This window comes from Oncorhynchus mykiss, chromosome 11 (assembly GCF_013265735.2).
Source record: "Oncorhynchus mykiss isolate Arlee chromosome 11, USDA_OmykA_1.1, whole genome shotgun sequence".
Classification (NCBI taxonomy): Eukaryota; Metazoa; Chordata; class Actinopteri; order Salmoniformes; family Salmonidae; genus Oncorhynchus; species Oncorhynchus mykiss.
In genome coordinates, this window is record NC_048575.1 from 69,659,076 (window position 1) to 69,683,678 (window position 24,603).

The 24,603-nt window shown below is 42.7% G+C and overlaps 2 protein-coding genes across 3 annotated transcripts; both read right to left on the reverse strand.

The window, feature by feature from the left end:
* Nucleotides 1–338: 338 nt before the first annotated feature.
* Nucleotides 339–6,054, reverse strand: LOC110536312 (myosin regulatory light chain 2, atrial isoform). Its single transcript, XM_021622041.1, has 7 exons — nt 5,908–6,054; nt 5,296–5,397; nt 1,536–1,611; nt 1,341–1,445; nt 902–980; nt 742–790; nt 339–530 (listed from the first exon to the last, which is right to left on the reverse strand). The coding sequence occupies exons 1-7, from the start codon at nt 5,908–5,910 to the stop codon at nt 426–428; spliced, it is 519 nt and encodes a 172-aa protein (XP_021477716.1). The 5' UTR covers nt 5,911–6,054; the 3' UTR covers nt 339–425.
* A 981-nt stretch (nt 6,055–7,035) lies between these two features.
* Nucleotides 7,036–15,383, reverse strand: LOC110536311 (hexokinase-4). Of its 2 annotated transcripts, XM_036936229.1 has the most exons (11): nt 15,204–15,308; nt 14,960–14,988; nt 13,741–13,903; nt 11,491–11,645; nt 11,221–11,340; nt 10,791–10,886; nt 10,541–10,640; nt 10,206–10,389; nt 8,350–8,505; nt 7,947–8,180; nt 7,036–7,811 (listed from the first exon to the last, which is right to left on the reverse strand). In XM_036936229.1, the coding sequence occupies exons 3-11, from the start codon at nt 13,847–13,849 to the stop codon at nt 7,664–7,666; spliced, it is 1,302 nt and encodes a 433-aa protein (XP_036792124.1). In that variant the 5' UTR covers nt 13,850–13,903; nt 14,960–14,988; nt 15,204–15,308; the 3' UTR covers nt 7,036–7,663. The 2 variants fall into 2 exon arrangements, with proteins under 2 accessions (XP_036792124.1, XP_036792123.1); XM_036936228.1 differs by lacking the exon at nt 14,960–14,988 and having other exon boundaries at nt 15,204–15,383.
* Between the last annotated feature and the right edge of the window lie 9,220 nt (nt 15,384–24,603).

Sequence of the window (24,603 nt, forward strand, 5' to 3'; positions counted from 1 at the left end):
TGTACACTGCTGCTACTCGCTGTTCATTATCTGTGTATAGTCACTTCACCCCCACCTACATGTACAAATTACCTCAACTAAATGGTACCCCCGCACACTGACTCGGTACCGGTATCCCCTGTATATAGGCTCGTTATTGTTATTTTATTGTGTTACTTTTTATTATTTTTTTACTTTAGTTCATTTGGTAAATATTTTCTTAACTCTTCTTGAACTGCACTGTTGGTTTAGGGCTTGTAAGTAAGCATTTCACGGTAATACACTTGTTGTATTCGGCCAATGTGACAAATAAAGTTTGATTTGATTTGAAACAAGCCTAAACATTTCACAGACAGGTGTTGAGTTTTGAAAATGTCTTTAATGTATTGGCAAAAGACGAGCACAGAGGAGATTCCAGTTCTGCCCTATCAGGTGTCAGAAGGTCTTTAGGACTCCTCCTTCTCGTCTCCGTGTGTAATGATGTAACACAGTGACTTGTAGTCGATGTTGCCGGCCACGTCAATTGGAGCCACAGAGAAGGCCTGATCCACCTGAGGATTTCATCAGGAGAGTGGGGTTAGGCAACTCGTTGGGAAAGGATCAAAATAAATGTGAACAGATATTGATTCTACTGTCCTTGTAGGACTGTACTACTGATTGAATGATTGATCTCTCTCTCTCTCTAGTAATTTGTCAACTGTGTGATTTAAAAAAAAAAAGTATTCTTGTTAAGGAGGTAAGAAGGAGTTAGACATTACCAACCTCATCTGCTGTGAATTTATCAGCCTGGTTCATCAATAATCGTCTAAACCTAAAAAAAAAAAACATTTTTGAAAAGACAGAACAAATCGAATAAACTAACATTATACTCTACGTCATTGTACAGTTTGGCAAACTAGGAAGAGATTCAAATGATACTGACTCATCCTTGTTGACGAAGCCTGTGCCGTTTGGGTCAAAGAGCTTGAAGGCTGCGAGGATGGTGTCCTCAGGGTCTGTGCCTGTAGAGGGAGAGTCACGGTATATTTCATAGTTCAGCTTGCACGGACACACACACACACACACACACACACACACACACACACACACACACACACACACACACACACACACACACACACACACACACACACACACACACACACACACACACACACACACACACACACACACACACACACACACAATCCAGCCTAATAACCAACAGTGTAACCCACATTATATGACATAACATCATAACATTGATATCAGGACATTCATACAGAGGAAACACTGATGAATGACTGTCCCTATGGCAAGATTAAAAGAGACTCAGCCTTCTAATTGTGAAGTAGATTGTGTGAGATGCCGAGGGATCTCACCATTGAGTTTCTCCCCAAACAAAGAGAGGAAAACGGTGAAGTTGATGGGACCCTTCCCCTCGTTCAACATCTCATCCAGCTCCTCATCCTTTACGTTCAACTTTCCTGGGAAACAAAAAACCAAATGATTATACCAACATATGCACATGAACGTATGCACACAGACACACATACATTTGTAAAGAGACTGAATACCTAGCTGTCCATAGGTTTCCCTCAGATCCTGTTTTTTGATGACACCATCTCTGTCTTGGTCAATACAGCCGAAGGCCTGGAGACAGACACAGTACAACCGTAAGTTAGTAACAGTGGTGTAAGGTAACTAGTATAAATACTTTGAAGTGCTACTTAAGTACTTTACTATTAATATTTTTGAGAACTTTTACTTTTACTTCTATACACGATCCCTGACATCCAAAAGTACTTGTTACATTTCGATAGCAATATAATCAAATTCACGTACCTATCAACATAAGTTATGTTGCTCTATATTGGATCACTCCAATATGGTATCCTTCCACACAGCAGCATACATTCCAAGTAAGGAATGCAGATTATTCCTGTGTACCTGGTGGTGCTGAGGCTGACCCTCTTAAATAGCTGTCGCCGCACTACTTCCTCCTCTTCCTATATTTAGTCTCATTCCAGAGTTGATTCGCTTGGTAAGAGCTCTATGTTAGAGTATATGAGGGCAGAAGTATACCCACAGCTATTCAATAGCTTGGAGCAGCTAGCTAGCTAGCCTCTCCATCTGGGTGCTCTACTGCCCCCCCCCCCCTCCCCACACGTTTGGCTTGTGTCATCTCGTTTGGGTTTTGTCGTTGTTTGTATTACTTGTGACAGAGTGTACCAACAAGGGGTGATACTCGGTTTAGTCGCTGAGGGTTTGTCTTAGTAGACTGTGTGACTTGTCTATCCACCGGCACCCTCTTCGGTTTTAGCCTTCGGGTTCGGCGACCACGCCTACCCCGCAAGATCGGGAGACTGTATGTTTTGCACCAGCGGACTTGCACTTCTCACATGATAGTGAGCTAGGTGTCACGAGGCAGCACGTTTTCATCTCTCACAAGGCGCAGCTAAACACCTTCTTCACTCACTTTGAGGATAACACAGTGCCGCTGACACTGGCCCTCTCTCTCGTTCTCTCGTTCTCCGTGGCCGACGTGAGTAAGACATTTAAGAGTGTTAAGCCAGCCCTGACAGCATCCCTAGCCGCGTCCTCAGAGCATGCACAGACCAGCTGGATGAAGTGTTTGTGGACATATTCGATCTCTCCCTATCCCTGTCCTTGCTTCAAGATGTCCACCATTGTTCCTATACTCAAGAACGCAAACGTAACTAAACTAAATGACTATGCTCCGTAGCACTCACTTCTGTCATCATGAAGTGCTTTGAGAGGCTAGTTAAGGGTCATATCACCTCCACCTTACCCGACACCCTAGACCCACTGCAATTTGCATACTGCCCCAATAGATCCATGGATGATGCAATTGCCATCGCACTGCACACTGCCCTGTCCCATCTGCACAGGAGGTATATCTATGTAAGAAAGCTGGTCATGGACTACAGCTGAGCCTTCCACACCATAGTACCATCCAAGCTCATCATTAAGCTTGGGGCCCTGGGTCTGAACCCCACCCTGTGCAACTGGGTCCTTTACATCCTGACGGACCGCCACAAGGCGGTGAAGGTAGGCGACAACACCTTCACTATGCTGGTCCTCAAAACTAGGGCCTCACAAGGGTGCATGCTCGGCACCCTCCTGTACTCCCTGTTCGCCCATGACTCCGTGGCCACGCACACCTCCAACTCAATCATCAAATTTGCAGAGGACACAACAGTGATAGGCCTGATTACCAACAATGATGAGACAGCCTACAGGGAGGAGGTGAGGGCCCTGGCAGAGTGGTGCCAGGAAAATAACCCGAGCCACTGCCTGTTCACACCGTTAAAATCCAGAAGGTGAGGTCAGTACAGGTGCATCAAAGCTGGGACCAAGAGACTGAAAAACAGCTTCTATCTGGAGGCTGTTAAATAGCCGGCCTCCGCCCAGTACCTTACCCTGAACTTAGTCACTGTTACTAGTCGGCTACCACCCAGTTACTCAACCATGCATCTTAGAGGCTGCTGCCCTATGTACAGACATGGAACACTGGTTTACATACTGTTTAACCCATTTAAAATGTATATACTGTATTCTAGTCAAGTCCATCCTTTTCAACTATTGCTGTACATATACTATTCTATCCATGTATTATTCAGATATACTATATAGTCTATCCACATACTGTCCATTATTTCTATACAGTACATCCCAACCACAGGTTGGTGGCACCTTAATTGAGGAGGAACCGCTCATGGTAAGGCTCCCCAAATACAGGTGTGCCAAGCTTGTAGCGTCATGTCCAAGAAGTCTCAAGGCTGTAAATGCTGACAAAGGTGCTTCAACAAAGTACTGAGCAAAGGGTCTGAGTACTTTTGTAAATGTGCTATTTCAGTTTTTTTTAATTTTTTATAAATTTGCAAAAAAATATTTAATCAATTTTAGAATAAGGCTGTGATGTAATAAAATGTGGAAAAAGTCAAGGGGTCTGAAGATTTTCTGAATGCACTGTATGTATAGAGAAATGCTTGTGTTCCTAGCTCCAACAGTGCAGTAATATCTAACAATACGCACAAATCTAAAAGTGAAAGAATGGAATTAAGAAATAGAGAAATATTAGGACGAGCAATGTCGGTGTCCAGAGTATGTATATATTTAGATGCACCTGTACAGGTGGACCTGTTTGCAACTCAGGAAAACACTCATTTCCCCAGCTGGTTCTCGATGTCGGACCCTACAGGCCCTCTGGGTCTGGACACCCTCGCTCACGATTGGCTTTACGTGTTCCCACCATTTCCCCTGATCACAGCTATGCTAGACAGGGTCATTTTGATGGGCCACCAGCTGCACTTGATAGCTCCATCATGCTGGCCGAGACCACCATGGTTCAGCCTCCTGTTGTCCCTCTTGTCGGGGACTCCATGGCAGCTGCCCCTGAGGCCCAACCTGCTCTTTCAGACACTGTGGCATCCGGACCCGCACCGCCTCCAGCTTTGGGCTCGGCCTCTGAAAGGCGTTAGTGGACCAGTCTAACCGTGGTCACATACATAACCTTTGTTGTCATCCCTAGCGCCTCTTAACTGGCTTACTCAATAAACACAAATAGAGCATTTGTAAATTATGTTTGAGTTTTGAAGTGTGTCCCTGACTGTTCCGAAAATAAATGTTGTCTTTTCATTTGCTTCATATAAGGAATTTGATGTGTAGAATTGACTTGTACTTTTACTCAAGAATGACAATTAATACTTAAGTCCATTTAAAACAGATACTTTTAGACTTTTACTCAAGTAGAATTTTGCTGGGTGACTTTCACTTCTACCTGAGTCATTTTCTATGAAGGTATCTTTGCTTTTACTCAAGTAGAATTTTGCTGGGTGACTTTCACTTCTACCGGAGTCATTTTCTATGAAGGTATCTTTGCTTTTACTCAAGTAGAATTTTGCTGGGTGACTTTCACTTCTACCTGAGTCATTTTCTATGAAGGTATCTTTGCTTTTACTCAAGTAGAATTTTGCTGGGTGACTTTCACTTCTACCGGAGTCATTTTCTATGAAGGTATCTTTGCTTTTACTCAAGTAGAATTTTGCTGGGTGACTTTCACTTCTACCTGAGTCATTTTCTATGAAGGTATCTTTGCTTTTACTCAAGTTTGATAATTGAGTACTTTTTTCACCAGTGGTTATCTTGCTTTTGATTGGTTTTACCTTCATCATAAAATAAATAATTATTATCCAAATGTATTTATCACTTATATTTAAAGCAGTTTCCTCTGACGTTTAATGTCTATGAACCAGCAATCCAAACTACCAATATAGCACTTTTATGAATTAGACCGTGAAAGTGTAACTATACCTCCTTAAACTCCTGTATCTGGGACTGTTCGAACATGGAGAAGACATTGGAGCAGCTCTTCTGGGCTCCTCTCTGTCTCTTATTAGCAGCCTTCTTACTGGCCTGAGAAACCAGGACAAATTGACAGACACATGATCTTTGCTGTCACTCAGTCTGACCAGAGTGAGAGGAGAGAGGGAGTCAAACAAAAGCACTTACATAAACATGTAATAATTGAACCATGTATTCTACGTGAAAGAGTATTGAGTGATGAATTCAAACATGTCACATACATTTTAGCCTCTTCTTCTTACACTAAAACATCCTAGTTTTACTTGACCAAGGTCATCCAAAGTCGGTGTGATTTAAATTCAATTCAGCATGATTTACTTTCTAAGGACTTATATTTGTAATCAAAACAGTAGGATATTATAAAAGGGCTTTGAACACTGTAAAAGGAGTTCCAATAGAAAGCTGACACCAGATTTACTCTCTACATAGTCAAAAACGCTTCTAATATTGTATCACAACAATTAACTCCATTCCAGATCAATATTCCAGAGATATATTGCTCAAAAGAAAAGTTAGATGGCAAACGATGAATAATATGGAGAATGTCATTTTTCTACTCACCATGTCAGTGTGTGGTGCGATGTCTCTCTTGGTCCAGGACTATGTGTGATTAGTGGGGAGGGTTTATATGTATGGCCCATGTTATCTTCTGCCCTCCTATAATAAGCCTGCAGTGGGTGCCATAGTCCCTTACATGGCCATCTCTAACCTCTCTCTGTGGGAACACGATAAGGACCCAAGGACCAGGATTCCACTGGGGTGGTAGAAGGAGATAGGGAGAGATATAATGCAGGGGGAGGGGTGATACAATGAGAGAAGAGAGGGGAGAGAGAGAGAGAGGGGAGGTGGATGTGCAGAGATACGGTGAGAGCGGGGATGGCGGGATATGGCAAACGAGGAGGTGGGATTTAGAGGATTGTGGGTATTATGTGATGCAATGTGAGTAGTCAGTAAAATCTCTACCGATGAAAAGTTGAGATGTTACCCATTGGTATGGCTGTTGTTTATACTCTTATTTCAGTTGTGTTGGGTGTTTGCCTGATTTTGTGTTACTCACCTACTCTAAGACTTTGCTGAACATAAACTTTACAGTTATTTATGACACCAAAGTATGTGGTCATGTACAGCAAAAGCCTAAATGTTTTATGAGGATAGACACAAAAGAAATTGATTTTTTTTTATAGCAACTTTATTTACAATAAACAAAGCACATTCTCATTCTTAGATATACATATTAGCAATTAAGACCTAAACTCATCATACATACCTTTTATAAAGAAGCATTTCATCTCCCACTAACAGTAAGTGAAAGACTAAACTGCAATACATTTGAAACGTATAATCCTTTACTTTTGAGTTACTGTATCTAAGGTAACATCTCTGGATTGTACAGACATCAGCAAACTGAAAACATACAGATATTATAAATCAATGTCAATGCTTTTCACATGAACGTTATATTACAGTACTAACCAGGCTTCAAACACCTGCAATCGGTGGTAGCTTGAGAACATGTTATAACAAGGGTTCAGTACTTGCTGTGACACACCACCTGTGCATTGTGGGTACTCCAGGAAATGTACAGAGACTCTGTATAATACTGTACACTAGGAAAAATACTGATTTAACCTGCCTCTTTGTTTTCCATAGTGTGTGCTGTGTGGTAGGGTTATATGTCAGTACAATGAGTTCTCCACACATATATTCCCTCTCTCACCAGTGAGGAGGGATGCTTTACTCTGTGAGGGCCTCGAAAAAAGGGTTGGGTGACATTAGATGGGAGGGGGTTCTTAATTGGACAACAGTCCATCCTCTCCTCGACTCTTCTGTCCTCCTCTCCTGTGCGACCTGGAAACCGATAAGTGGTCAAGGAGAGAGTTAATTTGTTTGTAGGCGAACAGAGGAGTGTCCTCCTCACTTCTATAGCTTCCTCTCGCGAAGGATACTGAAGCGCATCCTCCGCGGCAGAGTTTTGAAATCTGCCCCCTTTGATTCAGCTGTTGTTCACTTGGAGGAGAAAGCATGCACATATTTCAAAACAATACTTGTAGTTTTATCTATAAAATGTCTAGCACAACTAGCTACATTAGTTTTTACTACTTTACGCCTCTGTAAACGTCATTTGTTTCCATGTTTCCTCCCTTCCTCTCCTCGATTACCGTTGACCTTTTTCAAAAGGAGGCGAGGTGAGGATGGAGGAGAGGATGCGAGTTGAGCAAAACCAATTGAGATTCTCCAGAGTCATTTACTGTGGGGGTTCAGTTCAGCCTGGTTCACCTGTATCACCCCCTATAGGTGGGAGGCTGTTACGACCCTCTCACTGTGTCAGCATGCACGCTGCCATCTTACAGGCTACTGCAGAGATAAGTGCTGCCCCCCGGCCACTCCCTTCCTCTGATTGGATGAAGGTGATGTCACAGTGAGGCGTCAGCTCACGTACAACTTTGTGGAACCTGTCTTGGAAACTGTGGAGGGAGATCAACATCAGGGTTAGAATAAAATCCATCACATTTTTACTAGATATGACTAGCATCATTTGTATGTTACAAACTTAGTGACCCTCTGTCTCTCTCTCTCTGCCTCTCCCTCCCCCTCCTCACCAGGGGTGGAGTTTGTAGACGGAGCCGTCAACGCCCACGGTGATCTTCAGCACCTCCTGGCTGCGGCGTTCTCTCATGCGATTGATTACGGCGGCTAACCCCGCTCCACACATATGTGCTGCCCGCGTGGACACGCTCTCACACGCCAGACGCACTATGTCACAGTCCATCTCCGAGGGCAACACGCCCAGCGTGGACAGGATGTTGTAGATCTGCTTCCTGTCACCAGAGTCACTGAGAAACACACAGGGTGAGAATACACACAACATTTACTAAGGAACCAAGACTTACTGAGCGTAGCTTTACTGTCTCACACAGAAGACTGACACAAACTGTGTTGCTGTAATTCTAATAGTGTTGACAGATGTTATTGTCATTTCACTGTTGTGTCTTGACCCCTCACCTCTCTATCTGGGAGACATAGCGCGTCTCAAAGCTGCCGCGAGTCTTCAGCAGGTCAGAGGCTTCCCCGTTAAACAGCAGCTCTTCATTCACCAGCTTCAACAATACCACCCTCACCAGCTCTCCCATGTACTTCCCACTGATCAACTTCTCGTAGCTACAGACAGATGGAGGAGAGGGGGGGAGACAGTAGAGGGAAGCCGCAGGGCAGAGGAGGTGGATGGAGAGAGAGTCGTGCGTCACATAACACGTGAACCTATATATATATCCCTGTCATCATAATTTCCCAGCTGGGCTGAAGAATAAGAAGGATTGCAAAGCAGGAGAGCGATCTCTCCATCTCTCTGTCGTTGTGAGTGGAGAGAGAGATAAAGTGCTAGGGTGAGTGAGGCTCAGCTCCTCGGTTGCCTGTGTGAAGAGACTGTCAGAGCAAACGGTAAACAGCCATTAGCCTGGTTGAGCACTGGACAGGAGCTCATTAATCTGACCCTGACGTATATGGGCCTGCCACTGGCCACAGCCAGGAAAACAACCTGGTTACCTAGCGACCACACAGGCTGTAGGTCAGCCAGGTGAGCGTCATAGACAGGTGAGGGAGAGAACAAGAGAGAGAGAGAGAGGCACGTTTCCACCTGTGCTTATCCTCAGGCTGCTTGTGCAGTGTGTCACAGAAACATGTGCAGTGTCACAGAAACATGTGCAGTGTGTCACAGAAACATGTGCAGTGTCACAGAAACATGTGCAGTGTCACAGAAACATGTGCAGTGTCACAGAAACATGTGCAGTGTGTCACAGAAACATGTGCAGTGTGTCACAGAAACATGTGCAGTGTGTCACAGAAACATGTGCAGTGTGTCACAGAAACATGTGCAGTGTCACAGAAACATGTGCAGCGTGTCACAGAAACATGTGCAGTGTCACAGAAACATGTGCAGTGTGTCACAGAAACATGTGCAGTGTCACAGAAACATGTGCAGTGTGTCACAGAAACATGTGCAGTGTGTCACAGAAACATGTGCAGTGTCACAGAAACATGTGCAGCGTGTCACAGAAACATGTGCAGCTCTCAGAAACACATTGGACTCTTACTTACTTTGACCTTCTAAGAATGTCTGGATACACGTGCAGTATTAGCTGGAACTACTAGTAAAAAATATAGTGAAAGCAGGTGCTTCCACACAGGTGTTTCCTTAATTAATTAAGCATGTATAAAAATGCCCAGTTACCCATTATTTTGTCTACCATGGCTAGAAGAAGAGATCTCAGTGACTTTGTACAGAGGGGTCTCAAAGGACCATAGGGGGTTTAAAGAGAGAGAGTGTGTGTGTGTGTGTGTGTGTGTGTGTGTGTGTGTGTGTGTCACCAGAGGGCATAGGGGGTTTAAAGGGTGTGTGTGTGTGTGTGTGTGTGTGTGTGTGTGTGTGTGTGTGTGTGTGTGTGTGTGTGTGTGTGTGTGTGTGTGTGTGTGTGTGTGTCTCAGTCACCAGATCTCAACCCAATTAAACACTTATGTGAGATTATGGAGCGGCGCCTGAGACAGTGTTTTCCACCACCATCAACAAAAATTTATCGTGGAAGAATGGTGTCACATTCCTCCAATAGAGTTCCAGACACTTATGCCAAGGTGCATATAAGCTGTTCTGGTGGCTTGTGGTGGACCAATGCCCTATGAAAACACTTTATGTTGGTGTTTCCTTTATTTTGGCAGTTACCTCTAGGTACTACTTTCAAGAATCGATTAATTTAGGCACTTTTATGTCTATGAAATGTTTAATCACGAGTGGAGATTGGAACACCCTCTAAACTTAGAAGGGCCTGGTTGATTCTTTGTGAAACAGACAGCTCTCCAGTACTCACAGTTGTTGTCCAGGGTTGAGTGATGTCTCATCCACCACCCTGTCGTACTCCAGTCTGAATTCCTCTAGCTCTCCGTTGGCACCGAAGGCCCCCCACTCTGTGTTCACACACATCCTCCCCTCTTCTCCCTCCACCAGCTCCACTGTCCTCATCTCCTCCATGTAGCATGCGTTACACCCAGTACCTGGGGACAGGACAATGCTCATATTACACTTGATTTGTGTGTTGTATTACAGACAAACACCAACATAGTTGGCTTTAAAGAGGGGTAGAGTAGGTGGTAGGTAACAGGAGATTAGTGGATGAGCAATCAATGTGTGTGTGTGTGTCCTCACCCACAATCATTCCCACTTCGCAGCTGCGGTCCTCATAGTAGCAAGATATCATGGTAGCAACTGTATCGTTCACCATGGCAACTACGTCCATCTCAAAGTCCTGAAGAGTAAAGGAACATTTCAGTACAGATCTATTTACATGAATCTCTTGCGCATGTTTTACAAATGTCTCATAGCATGTCTATCATAACATATTTATAATTGTGTGTATCGTAAACATAGAATCCTTATCCTGTAGTAAAAACCCTACCCCTCTCCTCTTGATGGCATCTCTCAGTAGTCCCACCACGTTGTTACCCTCGGCTCCAGAAGCCTTGAACCCTTTGGTCCAGTTCAGTAGGATGCCCTGGGAGGAACACACAGGTTAGAGTTAGGGGTAGGGTTGGTAGCAGGGCTCAGAGGAGGCTGGTAGGCAGAGCTCTAGGATGGCAGGCTTATTGTAATGTCTGGAATTGAGTAAATGGAACAGAGTCAACCTTGTGGTGTCCATGTGTTTGATGTGTTTGATACCATTCCATTCATTGCATTCCAGCCATTACAATGAGCCCCTCCACTTATAGTTCCTCCCACCAGCCTCCTCTAACAGATACTAACTCAGACAATCAGATAGTCACTGAGGTCAACTCTCTAATCTGAAGTCTCTAAACTTGTGTGGATCTTGTACTTAGTCCATGTCATACCTTGTCTATGTCCTCATGTCGTACGGGGAAGGAGAAGGTGAAACCCAGAGGAAGCTTCCTGTGTTTGATGTGGTGTCTGTCCAGGAAGTCCGATATACACTCTGCAATGTAGTCAAAGAGCTGAGAAGAGAGAGGGAGGGAAGAGGGAAAAGGAGAAAGAGGGGAAGACGGAGAAATGGAAAGACGGGATTTATGGGACACTAATTACACTGGTCAGCAAAGTGCACTTCTGAGTGAACACTTCTAAGTACGCTAGTGCTGCACGCTCACCATCTCAGCCGTGCCTGTCATTGCGTCTTCAGGGATGGAGTACATCTGGTGTTTGGTCTCCACCTTCCACCCCCTCTCCTCATCCTCCCCCACCTTCACCAACATCACACGGAAGTTAGTCCCCCCCAGGTCCAGGGCCAGGAAATCCCCCACCTCTGACACAGCGCAGCATAGAGAAGGTTGTCATAAAGGATCAAACACACACTCACACAACCAGGGTTTTTTGGAATAGAGTTTTATTGTGGAATATTGTATTTCAAAAAGCCCTAGACACTGAATGTTAACTAGATCTAATGAGAAATGTAATGTTCTTTCATGTGCCAGCTCTCAAGACATTACCACTCGGTACAAATAGACTAGCTATCATGAATTTACATTGTTATTTCACAAGAAGGCATTGAATAAATGGGTTGTTGAACCAAATCGGTGGCTGATGCGAAGTGTAACTTGGTCAAAAAAGACTTCATAACTTCACAAACTTCATTAACTTCATAAAAAAACATGTTTTCCAATCTCAAGAGGTAAAACACAATCAAGTTGACTATGGTAAGTGCCTATAAAGAGCCAAATAAAGTAAGTGTTTAATGTAACAGGTTTGACTGTAACAGGGTTGGTGATTTCATCTTAAATCAGCCATAAATATGCTTGTGACAGGGAGAATGGAAGCTGTGTGCAACAGTGAGGGGCAATTGAATGCAAGCTTATTTTTTTAGGGGAAATTGTTAAAACCTTTCTAGCCTGTCTGGGTAACAGGGTTGACGTGTTATGCCGACCTGCTCAGTTTTCCACCACAAGACACCAGAAAATTGCCAAAATGTTTAAAACCAGCTCACCTTTTTTTACAATATGATTTTAAATGTTTCTATAAAATAAATGTTTTTAAAGGAATAATTTCACCACATTTAAACAAGAGTTCAGTTCACGTTACAGGGTTGACCTTAAAATGAGGGACCAATGTGAATTAATCAGTAATCACATAAAATAATTAATAATCTTCAGAAATGACTGTCAAAGCAACAAAATAACTAGAGGTTTACATTGTTGGTGAACACTTTGAGAAATGTTGTGGGTAAGTGGGTTAAAACCTTCCTAGAAGTCAGAGGGTGTGACTTCTATTTCATTTTGAAATTCAGATAAGTTGAATTCTCTTTGTTGTCTATATTAAAGGGCACTTCATTTAAAAACCTCTACGGGATCGGTGTCCCTATACCGGGACGGTTGCACTAATGTGTGCTAATGTGATTAACATGACAGTTGTAAGTAACAGCAAACTTTCCAGGACATAGACATGTCTTATATGGGCAGAAAGCTTACATTCTTGTTAATCTAACTGCACCGTACAATTTACAGTAGTTTTTACAGTGAAAAAATACCATGCTATTGTTTGAGGACAGTCCACAACAACAAAAAATGTATCATGGCAACTGGTTTGATACATTCACCTCTGAAGGTAAATAATGCACTTACATTCTATAATCCTGCTCTGATTTCCCAGAGATAAAATGTAGCGCGGTTTTGTTTCATAAAATACATTTTTATATTCAAATGTAGGAACTGGGTTCTACAGTCTCTGGCTCCACACCCATCCCGCATGGCCATCTAGATGTGTGAAAGTTAGTGTATAAGCTAATGATCCATCATGTAGGACATTCCTTGGAGTGTGTAAACTTACACTTTGTATTACCATATCATTTTTGTATGTTCTCTATAGTTATGTAATTGAAAATGTCTCAATTGACCAATTCGGCACGTTTGGGCAGACTTGATGCAAAATATTGTCCAGTATTGCAATGCTTCACTGGATCAATCTGAAACTTTGCACACACACTGCTGTCATCTAGTGGCCAAAATCTAAGTTGCGTCTAAACTGCAATATTATATTATGGCCTTTCGCTTGCATTTCAAAGATGATGAATTTTTAGTTTTATAGAAAAAACATGTTTTTTTGTTTGTATTATCTTTAACCAGATCTAATGTGTTACATTCTCCTACATTCATTTCACATTTCCACAAACTTCAAGGTGTTTCCTTTCAAATGATATCATTTATATGAATATCCTTGCCTCAGGTACAGAGCAATTAGATTTGGGTATGTCATTTTAGGCGAAAATTGAAAAAAAGGGGTCTGATCCTTTAATATAACAGGCTTTTAAAAATGCAATATTGGTGCACAATTTCTACTTAAAATATGAAAGATACGCAAAAGGCACTCATTTTGTTGAGCGACCCAAATTAGGTAAATGCCTCTACCTGATCCCTCAGGAGTGGAGTAGACATAGGTGGGTAGCATTTTGACGCTGGACTCCTGGTGCGTCTCTACCCGCAGTCCCCGGTCCATCTCCCTCATCATCCTCTTCATCACCTCCTTCAACTGCTCCTTCTTCAACCTGAACTCCGACAGAATCTGCTCCACCTGGGGAGGGAGGGACGAACAGGGTCAGAGCAGGTCTCATTCATAAAATACCTTTAGAATAGAATAACATTATTTCCCCCCAAGGAAACGTCAGGTGTGGCATTTCTCAAGCCCAAGGACACTTTACATACGTCACAGATAAAGTACAGCAGGGGTTCCCAAACTGTTGTAATCAACGGTCAATGTTTACTCTTTAAGTTGAGTCTATGACAGTCTATTACAAATCAGTCTGATAGTACTTTTGATGGTATTTCAATCTGAAGGAAGTATGATTTGAATTGACTGAAATGCATCAGAAAGGTATTGGGAAGTTCAGAAGATCACCAGGCTATAATGTTCTAGAAACTTCTGTGTAGAAAAGAACGTTATCATTAATGATGTTATTTTCCCCCCAGTCTGATTTAGTGCCTGGTCTTATCCACTCTGTTCTAATGTGTCCCTTGCAGCTTGTGGGATTGTAGAGGGAAACAGAAGACACATACGTGTTCCTTATCTTTCAGTGATGGGGTCATAATATTTTGTAACTTAAAAGAGTGAGCCACATTTGTAAGAAGAAAACAGAAACCGCTCTGTTATTCCAACCGCATCTAGCGGCTACCGGAGGTTACTGACGTAACCCCGGTTCTATGAACCAAGCACCATTTTTTTACATTTGATTTCAGAGTTTTTCTCGCAAACCCATTTTAAATCAGGTGACCCCACATGGGTCGTGAACCCTAGTTTGGGAAACGATGGAGTACATAATTTATAGCACAATAAAGCAAATATTGAAAAAAAAAGTTGTGTGGGAGAGTAAGGGATAACGAAGATTTAATATTTCACTTCAGCCCTTGCTCTCCATTTTTGTTCATCTAAAATGTGACCTGCTGAAACACAAACATTGAAAACAAATAAAATAAAATGTAATAAGTTGAAAGTGAAAGAAGTTTCTATTTGCAGTATGCCCTGTTTGATGGTTGCTCTGAAATACGTCACCACCAAGACACACAGAATTTCATCCAGCTATTTCACAAAGAGGACAAAGTAGTGAACTGAACATCTGACAAAGCTTCTCACCCATAATTTCTTCTCAAACACGGGGCAGTCTGTGTGTGAAGACGAGTTAATTCAGACAACATTCATACAGAACAGTATGAGTAATAATAGTAGTCAAATTATAACATAATTAAGGCAATAATGTACAAATTATTTGAAAATCAATTCAAGTAACTCAATCCTAAGTAAACTATTCTGACGTTAAAACCTAGACTGGATACCAAAATTAGTTCTCATCTAAACTCTTCAGAAATGTGTGTCTTACCATGAGGGCTGTCTCTAGCACAGAGCTGAGGTTACAAGGCATCTTCCCCATCTGGCCCGTGTAGGAGCTGACACACGGCATCTTTTCTAGCCTTACAAATTACTCTCTGTGTGTATCTAGGGAGTATGGAGAGTGTGAGTCTGCAGAGCCAGTGGACTGTAAATACAGTTGAATGAGGACCTCAGCTGTTTTTATGCTCTGGTAAAAGGGGCTGGCCGGAGAAGATGGTGGCCTCTGTACACACACAAACGCCCACACCCTAATGCCTCATCCCATCTGGCCAAGGTCATATGGTCAGATGAAATATCTATGACCTGATTTCAGGAGAGCTATAGACTGAGTGTACAAGACTGACCAGGTGAATCCAGGTGAACGCTATGATCCCTTATTGATGTCACTTGTTAAATCCACTTCAATCAGTTTAGATGAAGGGAAAGAGACAGGTTAAAGAATTATTTTTAAGCCTTGAGATAATTGAGACATGGATTCAGAGGGTGAATGGGCAAGACAAAATATTTAAGTGCCTTTGAACAGGGTATGGTAGTAGGTGTCAGGCACACCAGTTTGAGTGTGTCAAGAACTGCAACACTGCTGGATTTTTCACACTCAACAGTTTCCTTGTGTATCAAGAATGGCCGTGTGTATCAAAAATCTAGCCAACTTGACACAATTGTGGGAAGCATTGGAGTCAACATGGTCCAGAGTAGCCTATGTCGTTGGGTTCAACATGCACATGATTTGTGCCTGTATACAGTGCCTTGCGAAAGTATTCGGCCCCCTTGAACTTTGCGACCTTTTGCCACATTTCAGGCTTCAAACATAAAGATATAAAACTGTATTTTTTTGTGAAGAATCAACAACAAGTGGGACACAATCATGAAGTGGAACGACATTTATTGGATATTTCAAACTTTTTTAACAAATCAAAAACTGAAAAATTGGGCGTGCAAAATTATTCAGCCCCCTTAAGTTAATACTTTGTAGCGCCACCTTTTGCTGCGATTACAGCTGTAAGTCGCTTGGGGTATGTCTCTATCAGTTTTGCACATCGAGAGACTGACATTTTTTCCCATTCCTCCTTGCAAAACAGCTCGAGCTCAGTGAGGTTGGAAGGAGAGCATTTGTGAACAGCAGTTTTCAGTTCTTTCCACAGATTCTCGATTGGATTCAGGTCTGGACTTTGACTTGGCCATTCTAACACCTGGATATGTTTATCTTTGAACCACACTGTTTCATGCTTTCATGGACTTTTGCAGTGATTTATTCTTAAACTTCTGGAAACTCAGTTTGCTAGATAAGTAAAGTTTCCATTGCCCTGGGAGGAGGTGAGATTTCTGAGACTTTCTTAGGACAATTTAAAAGGGCACTTTAGGGAATTTTCCATTAACCGATTTAGATTATCACAATGACAATTTGTAACATTAAAAACACATGGTAATAGTTTTCTGTTTTTACCTTGTCCATCGTATGAGGGTCCATATAATACAAGTCCTGCCGGTCATGGGTGCTGTCTGCTGTGGAATAGTAAACTGCTGTCCAGGTGGGCGACAGGAGCAGGTTAAAAAGTAGCGGTTTGTTTTAAAGGTGCTGCATGAAGAACGCAGAAAACGTAAAGAGAAATAACAAACTTAGAAATGATTGGTCTTCATCTGTAAATACATAAATGTTTTTATTTTTATTTTTAAACTATTTATTTAACATGTGTTGAACAAATGTCCAGTCATTTATGTCCAACCAATTCCTCCCTGCTGAACATTTTGTCTGCTGTTAGGCTAGTTATTTTGTAAAATAATAATTTACAACAATAGCTAATTCAGTTAAAAGTTTTCACTCAAAGGCCTGGAAACTATTTTTCTTAATTTGTGTGCTTTTGCAGTTAATGATGCATCCACTGCGGCCGTCAATATAAGTGTACTGGCCAAAAGCAAACTATTCAACATCAGGTTAAATCAAGTCCTTCTCACCTTGGTCCTCAGATCGTCATTTTCAACCAAATATGAATCTCAATGTGTATCCAAAAAAATACATGTTTTATTGCTTTTCCATTTGAGAAAACAATTGCGTACGGTTACGGTATACAGCTCCAAAGCTTCGTCTCATTGACTAGGCAGGGCTATTTTTTTCTGAATATCTATGGCAACCAAAACTATCCTATTCAAGGGGGGAAAAACTCCCCTCATCCTGCCACAACCACCCCATCAACAGATGCTTCCAAGAACTCTCTTTCACAGTCTCCATGCTCAATGTTTTTAATCCGTTGCCCTGGAAATCAATTTATCTGGACACTTCTGGTATGGAAAACACTTAGCACTGAGGAAAGTGGCCAAGTGGGAATTGTTAAATGGAGCAAAATTACTTAGGGAAACAAAGACTGGGGGTGCTGAGAAATGACAGTAGCCTAGGTGAGGCTTAGGTCATCATGGCCTGTCCTGTTGTTGACATTTTAGCAGTGTTGGGAAAGCTACTCTGAAAATATAGTTTACCAAACTAATACCCCCTGGGCACACCACGTCATATCAACGTGGATAGTATTTGATTGAGACATTGACCAATGAGATTACAACCTACACTGAGTGTACAAAACATTAGGAACAGCCTTAATTTGCATGGATTCTACAAGGTGTCAAAAGCGTTCCATGGGGATGCTGGCCCATGTTGACTTCAATGCTTCCCACGGTTGTATCAAGTTGGCTCTAGATGACCTTTTGGTGGTGGACCATTTTTCTTACACACGGAAACCTGTTGAGCATGAAAAACCCAGCAGTGCTGCAGTTCTTGACACACTCAAACCGGTGCACCTGGCACCTACTACCATACCCTCCCTGTTCAAAGGCACTTAAATCTTTTGTCTTGCCCATTCCCCTCTGAATTGCACACATACACAATCCATGTCCCAATTGTCTCAAGGCTTAAAAATAATTATTTAACCTGCTCCTCCTCTTCATCCTCACTGATTGAAGTGAATTTAACAAGTGGGATCATAGCTTTCACCTGAATTCACCTGGTCAGTCTATGTCATGGAAAGAGCCTGAGTTCCTAATATTTTGTCCACTCGGTTTATATTCACCCTTTCAAAAAGACAGCCAAACATATGCTGAATTCCCGAATGTGTCAAAACGCTGTCAACCATCTAAAAACACAACCAAATTCCAATGAAAAACAATGTCAGATTTTGGGTTAGTTGTCACCTAAATGTGCTATCATTGCAATTTCAAGCATTTAAAAGCACAACCAAGTTCAAATAGGAATACAAAGTCAGATAATGTGTTTATTTATACAACAACTTAATGTGTTATCACTGTGCTTCATCTAATAGCACCACCAAATGTCCTGGATTGCAGTTCAGATTACATAAAAAGTACATCAATGCTGTTCGAGATTCTATGCAGATTATTATAGCAATTGTGAAGATCTCCACAGATCTGTGACTTGCATGCTATCTTGAACATACATGCATTCTATGATTACATAAGGAGACAAATGCAGTTACGGTAACCTCAATGTTGCCATGGATGGTCAAATAAATAATGTTATGTTAGTTGGTAAGAAAACCTTAACTTTAGGCTATTTACTATTCTACAAAAGTAATATTGAATTGTGTTTGGTTGTCAACACATCCAAATATCAACATTTGAAGAACATGTATCTTCTGCTTGGATAGTTACATCTGTGTTTGGTTGTCAACACATCCAAATATCAACATTTGAAGAACATGTATATTCTGCTTGGATAGTTACATCTGTGCCACTGATTTAGTTGCTTTAATTTCAAATTGTCTACAAATAAAAATGGATATGTTGGACTCACGTCTCCATCTCAACTGAAAATAAAAATGGCTATGTTGGACTCACGTCTCCATCTCAACTGAAAATAAAAATGTATATGTTGGACTCACGTCTCCATCTCAACTGAAAATAAAAATGTAAGAATAGGACAAAATCATGATTTGATTTAGAATATGACAAAATCATGATTTGATTTAGTCTTATTGTTTAAATTAGATTTTTGGTTGAGATGGAGACGTGAATCCAACATATCAGTTGGATATCAGTTAACTTGTAGATTAATTTGGAAGTTAACCAAAGCTCTAAACCCTAGGGTTATATGTACTGTCTATTTCATGAAATGGCAACAGGCAGGGTATACACGTGCCTGTTGGGGTCTCCTGACCCCTCCTGTCTCAGCCTCCAGTATTTATGCTGCAGCAGTTTATGTGTCGGGGAGCTAGGGTCAGTTTGTTATATCTGGAGTACTTCTCCTGTCCTATTCGGTGTCCTGTGTGAATTTAAGTGTGCTCTCTCTAATTCTCTCTTTCTCTCTCTCTGAGGACCTGAGCCCTAGGACCATGCCTCAGGACTACCTGACATGATGACTCCTTGCTGTCCCCAGTCCACCTGGCCGTGCTGCTGCTCCAGTTTCAACTGTTCTGCCTTATTATTATTCGACCATGCTGGTCATTTATGAACATTTGAACATCTTGGCCATGTTCTGTTATAATCTCCACCCGGCACAGCCAGAAGAGGACTGGCCACCCCACATAGCCTGGTTCCTCTTTAGGTTTCTTCCTAGGTTTTGGCCTTTCTAGGGAGTTTTTCCTAGCCACCGTGCTTCTACACCTGCATTGCTTGCTGTTTGGGGTTTTAGGCTGGGTTTCTGTACAGCACTTTGAGATATCAGCTGATGTACGAAGGGCTTTATAAATAAATGTGATTTGATTTGATGAAAAAGTGGGGTTATGATGAGCTAACCAGGGAATGCCCAGTTCCACGGGAAACGCAGGAGAGTCAATGAGAAAGAGACTGATTCTCTCCTCGTGACTCCCCTGCGCCACCATGACCAGGGAGATGGTGGCTTCCCTGATTAGCCCGGACCCTAATGGTCGACTATCCAGAGCGTGCACTGGGACAGGTCTATCCACAGGAATAATGGGGATCATAAGACTAAGAGCGAGTGCTCTGTCAATAAAATTCCCAGCTCTACCTGAATCGACGAGCGCCTTATGCTGGGAATGCGGGGGGGAAATCAGGAAAACAAACAGGTACAAACAGTTGGACAACAGAGGACTCTGGATGAGAGTGGTGCAGACTCACCTGGGGTGACGCCAGAGTGCCCTGCCTGCTGCCTCGACTCCCATAGGGACCAACCTGGCACCGACCAGCAGTGTGTCCTCTGCGGCCACAGATGGTGCACGAACTGGAACCCCGGTCTTCCTACGCACCGCACCTCCCAGCTCCATAGGTTCAGGAGAGGGGGTGCGAGGGGATGGAACCACCAGACCCCGGTCTGAACGTCCGCGGGTATCCAACAGGTTATCCAGCCGGATGGACAGGTCCACCAGCTGATCCAAGATGAGGGTGGTGTCTCTGCAGGCCAACTCCCGACGCACGTCCTCGCACAGACTGCAACGGTAGTGGTCGATCAGGGCCCTGTCGTTCCATCCCATGCCAGCAGCCAGGGTCCTAAACTCTTTGGCAAACTCCTTGTCGCTCCTCTTCTCTTGCCTCAGCTCTACCCTCGGGCGGGTGGTCGACAGGGCCGGAAACGGAGGGTGAACTCTGTGAAGTCAAACGTCGCATCTCCTTCTCCCCACACAACGTTGGCCCACTCCAGAACTCTCCCTGAGAGGTACGAGATGAGGGCGGACACCCTCTCCCTTTCTGAGGGAGCTGGGTAAATGGTGACGAGGTATAGGTCCAGCTATAACAGGAAACCCAGGCACCGTGCCGCCGTCCCATCATACTCCCTGGGAAGGGCGAGACGCATCCCACTAGGACCGGTTGCAGGAGGAGTGAGTAGTGGAGGTTCGGGTTGCGTTGTTGAAGGCACTGGTGGACCTCCTTGTCTCTCCCAATGGTCCAGGGTCTGGATAACTTGATCCATGATGGTGCCGAGATGGTGGATTATTTTCACTTGCTCCTGGATGCGCTCCTCAACCCCTATACCAGGGGCACCTGCTCCTGCTGACTCCATGGTCGGTCGGGAATTCTGTAAGGGGTGCGTAACTGGTGGCAGTGAAGTCAAACGCAGGAGAGCAGAACTTGGTAAATAGCTGGAGCCGTTTAATAAACATAACTACCGGCATACGAACAACAACAAACACATGGGCACAAAACCCATTTGGCACCAGTCACACAATGCACACGTACTTACACATAAACAATTGCCAACAAGGACATGGGGAAGACATAGGGAACATATACAATATGTAATTGGGGAATTGAAACCAGGTGAGTGTGAAAACAAGACAAAACAAATGGAACATGAAAAATGGATCGGCGATTGCTAGAAGACCGGTGACGTCAACCGCCGAACACCGCCCAAACAAGGAGAGGAACCGACTTTGGCAGAAGTCGTGACAACAATAGCACATTAGTAATAGTCAGTGACAAATATCAAAGCTAAGCAGGGCTTAGTTAAAACCTTGGATAGGAGACCAAAGGGATAGCTGCAGGTAGATCAATTATCCAGTAGGAGGTGCTACCCACCATTTTTTTCTGGTAGTGGATATAACATTGAAGATCTGACGTTGTTTCAAAGGCACTAATTTAAATTCTATGTTGAAAATGTGTAACCATGATGGCATAATCCTGTGGTTCAAATATCGTTCTCAAAACAACTTTTAGCAAATCCAATGTATTTTACATATCGATTCCACGTCACAATATGTTGACAAATTACGTTGAAACCAGGGGCGTCATGCATCAAGGGGCATGAAGTAGATGAGGATCGAGGGGGGAGGTACGAATTTATTTGAATCTTACATTTTTAAAACACTGGAAACAATTTTTTCCTGCAATCTAGAGCCATAATCATTATGTCTAATTATATGTACAAATCTGTACATTTTTCTACGTAGATTATCTAAGCATACTGTATATGTATAGAGAAAGACCGAACAGGCTACAAAGCTTGACCAAATTAATTTACAAATATTAAAAACCTGGGTTTTCTGCATGTTAACACTAGAAGCTTATTACATAAAATGGATCAATTGAAAGTGTGGGTTCACAGCTCGAATCCAGATGTGTTGGTCATTACTGAGACGTGGTTAAGGAAGAGTGTTTTGAATACTGATGTTAACTTTTCTGGTTATAACCTTTTTCGGCAAGCAGATCTTCCTAAAGCCCTAAAGCAACGGGACTCCCTCAATCTTTTTCAGATTATTACCAATCCCACAAGGTTTGAGTCCAAACATCCAGAAAAGGCTACTCTCCTTGATGTTATCCTCACAAATAATCCTGATAGGTATGAGTCTGATGTTTTCTTTACAGCCTGCATTCGTAATGGTTGCTCAGTTAAACGACCTGTCCTGATTTGTCATAGACGCTTGCTAAAAAACTTTAATGAGCAAGCCTTCCTTCAAGACCTGGCCTCTGTAAATTGGTATAGAATCAGCTTGATCCCCTCTGTCAAAGACGCTTGGACCTTATTTTTTGATATTTTCAGTGGTATTGTTATTAACAAGAAAATTACAATTAAAATTATAATTAAAAACAGGTTCAGCCCCTGGTTTGACCGGGATCTGGCAGAGTTACTACACCTCAAGAATTGCATTTGGCGAAAGGCTCGTCACACTCATACTCAGGCTAACTGGCTCTCATTCAGGCAAATGAGAAATAAGTGCACTCAGGCTATCCGGAAGGCCAAAGTTAGTTAGTTTAAGGAGCAGTTCTCTCTCTTTGGGTCTAACCCAAGACGTTCTGGAAAACGGTTAAAGACCTGGAGAATAATCCCTCCTCCTCACAGCTGCCAATGTCCCTTAATTTGAATGATGTGGTTATGACTGACAAGGAGCACATGGCTAAACTATTTTAATCACCACTTCATTAAGTCATGATTCCTATTTGACTCAGCAGTGCCTCCTTGCCCGTCCAAACTTTCCTCATCTCCCACCCCTTCAAATGTGACTAGCCCAGTTGCTCCTCCCTCTTTTTCCCTTGCCCCGCTACAAAGTTTCTCCCTGCAGGCAGTCACTGAGTCTAAGGTGCTAAACTGACTGGATTTCTTGATGTCTATAGTATTCTCTCTGATATGCAGTCCAGAATCCACTGAGGTTTCTTTTTTTTATTTTATTTAACTAGGTAAGTCAGTTAAGAACAAATTCTTAATTACAATGACAGCCTACAAACAGTGGGTTAACTGCCTTGTTCAGGGGCAGAACAAAATATTTTTCACCTTGTCAGCTCAGGGATTTGATCTTGCAAACTTTCAGTTACTGGCCCAACGCTCTAACCACTAGGTTACCTGCCATTATGGATGTGTTGCTGCAAACTTAAAGGTCCTAAATGATGTCACCATTGCCCTAAGCAATGTGCTGCTGTTTTTATTGACATGGCCAAAGCTTTTGAAACGGTAGACCATTCCATTCTTGTGGGCCGGCTAAGGAGTATTGGTGTCTCTGAGGTGTCTTTGGCCTCTCAACGAATGCAGTGTATGAAGTCAGAACATCTGCTGTCTTAACCACTGCCTGTCATAAAGGGAGTACCCAACTGCTCAATCCTAGGTCCCACGCTCTTCTCAATTTACATCAACAACATAGCTCAGACAGTAGGAAGCTCTCTCATCCATTTATATGCAGATGATACAGTCTTATACTCAGCTGGCCCCCACCCGGATTTTGTGATACGCTCTACAACAAATCTTTCTTAGTGTCCAACAAGATTTCTATGCCCTTAACCTTGTTCTGGGCACCCTCAAAGCAAAGGTCATGTGATTCGGTAAGAAGAATGCCCCTCTCCCCACCGGTGTGATTACTACCTGTGAGCATTTAGAGCTTGAGGTTTTCACCTCATACAAGTACTTGGGAATATGGTTAGACGGTACACTGTCCTTCTCTCAGCACATATCCAAGCTGTAGGCTAAGATTAAATCTACACTTGGTTTCCTCTATCATAATCTCTTTCACCCCAGCTGCCAAACGAACCATGATTCAGATGACCATCCTACCCATGCTAGATTACAGAGGCGTAATTTATAGATCGTCAGGTAAGGGTGCTCTCGAGCGGCTAGATGTTCTTTACTATTCGGCCATCTTATAGGACCCATCACTGCACTCTATACTCCTCTTTAAACGGGTAATTTCTGTATACCCATCGCAAGAACCACTGGTTGATGCTTATTTATAAAACAATTTTAGGCCTCACTCCCCCACATCTGAGATACCTACTGCAGCCCTGATCCTCCACATACAACTTGTTTTTGTCATGTTGTGTTGTCATGTGTTGCTGCCATGCTGTGTTGTTGTCTTAGGTCTCTCTTTATGTAGTGTTGTGGTGTCTCTCTTGTCGTGATGTTTGTTTTGTCCTGCATATTTATTTCTAATCCCAGTCCACTTTTGGAAGGACCTTACAGCCCACTTTTTTGAGGGACCTTACAGATAATTGTATGTAGGGTAGAGAGA

Bases quoted from the DNA above. Each gene is read 5' to 3' on its own strand.
- LOC110536312 (XM_021622041.1), bottom strand. The intron at 1,446-1,535 runs GTATTCAGTCTC...TTTGTTTCCCAG, and splicing joins GGAAACCTATGGACAGCTAG to GAAAGTTGAACGTAAAGGAT. The intron at 791-901 runs GTCAGTATCATT...TTTTTTTTTTAG, and splicing joins GGCTTCGTCAACAAGGATGA to GTTTAGACGATTATTGATGA.
- LOC110536311 (XM_036936228.1), bottom strand. From the start codon at position 15,284: ATGCCGTGTGTCAGCTCCTACACGGGCCAGATGGGGAAGATGCCTTGT. The intron at 10,641-10,790 runs GTAGGGTTTTTA...TTTACTCTTCAG, and splicing joins ATGCCATCAAGAGGAGAGGG to GACTTTGAGATGGACGTAGT. The intron at 8,181-8,349 runs GTGAGGGGTCAA...TGTGTTTCTCAG, and splicing joins TATGTCTCCCAGATAGAGAG to TGACTCTGGTGACAGGAAGC.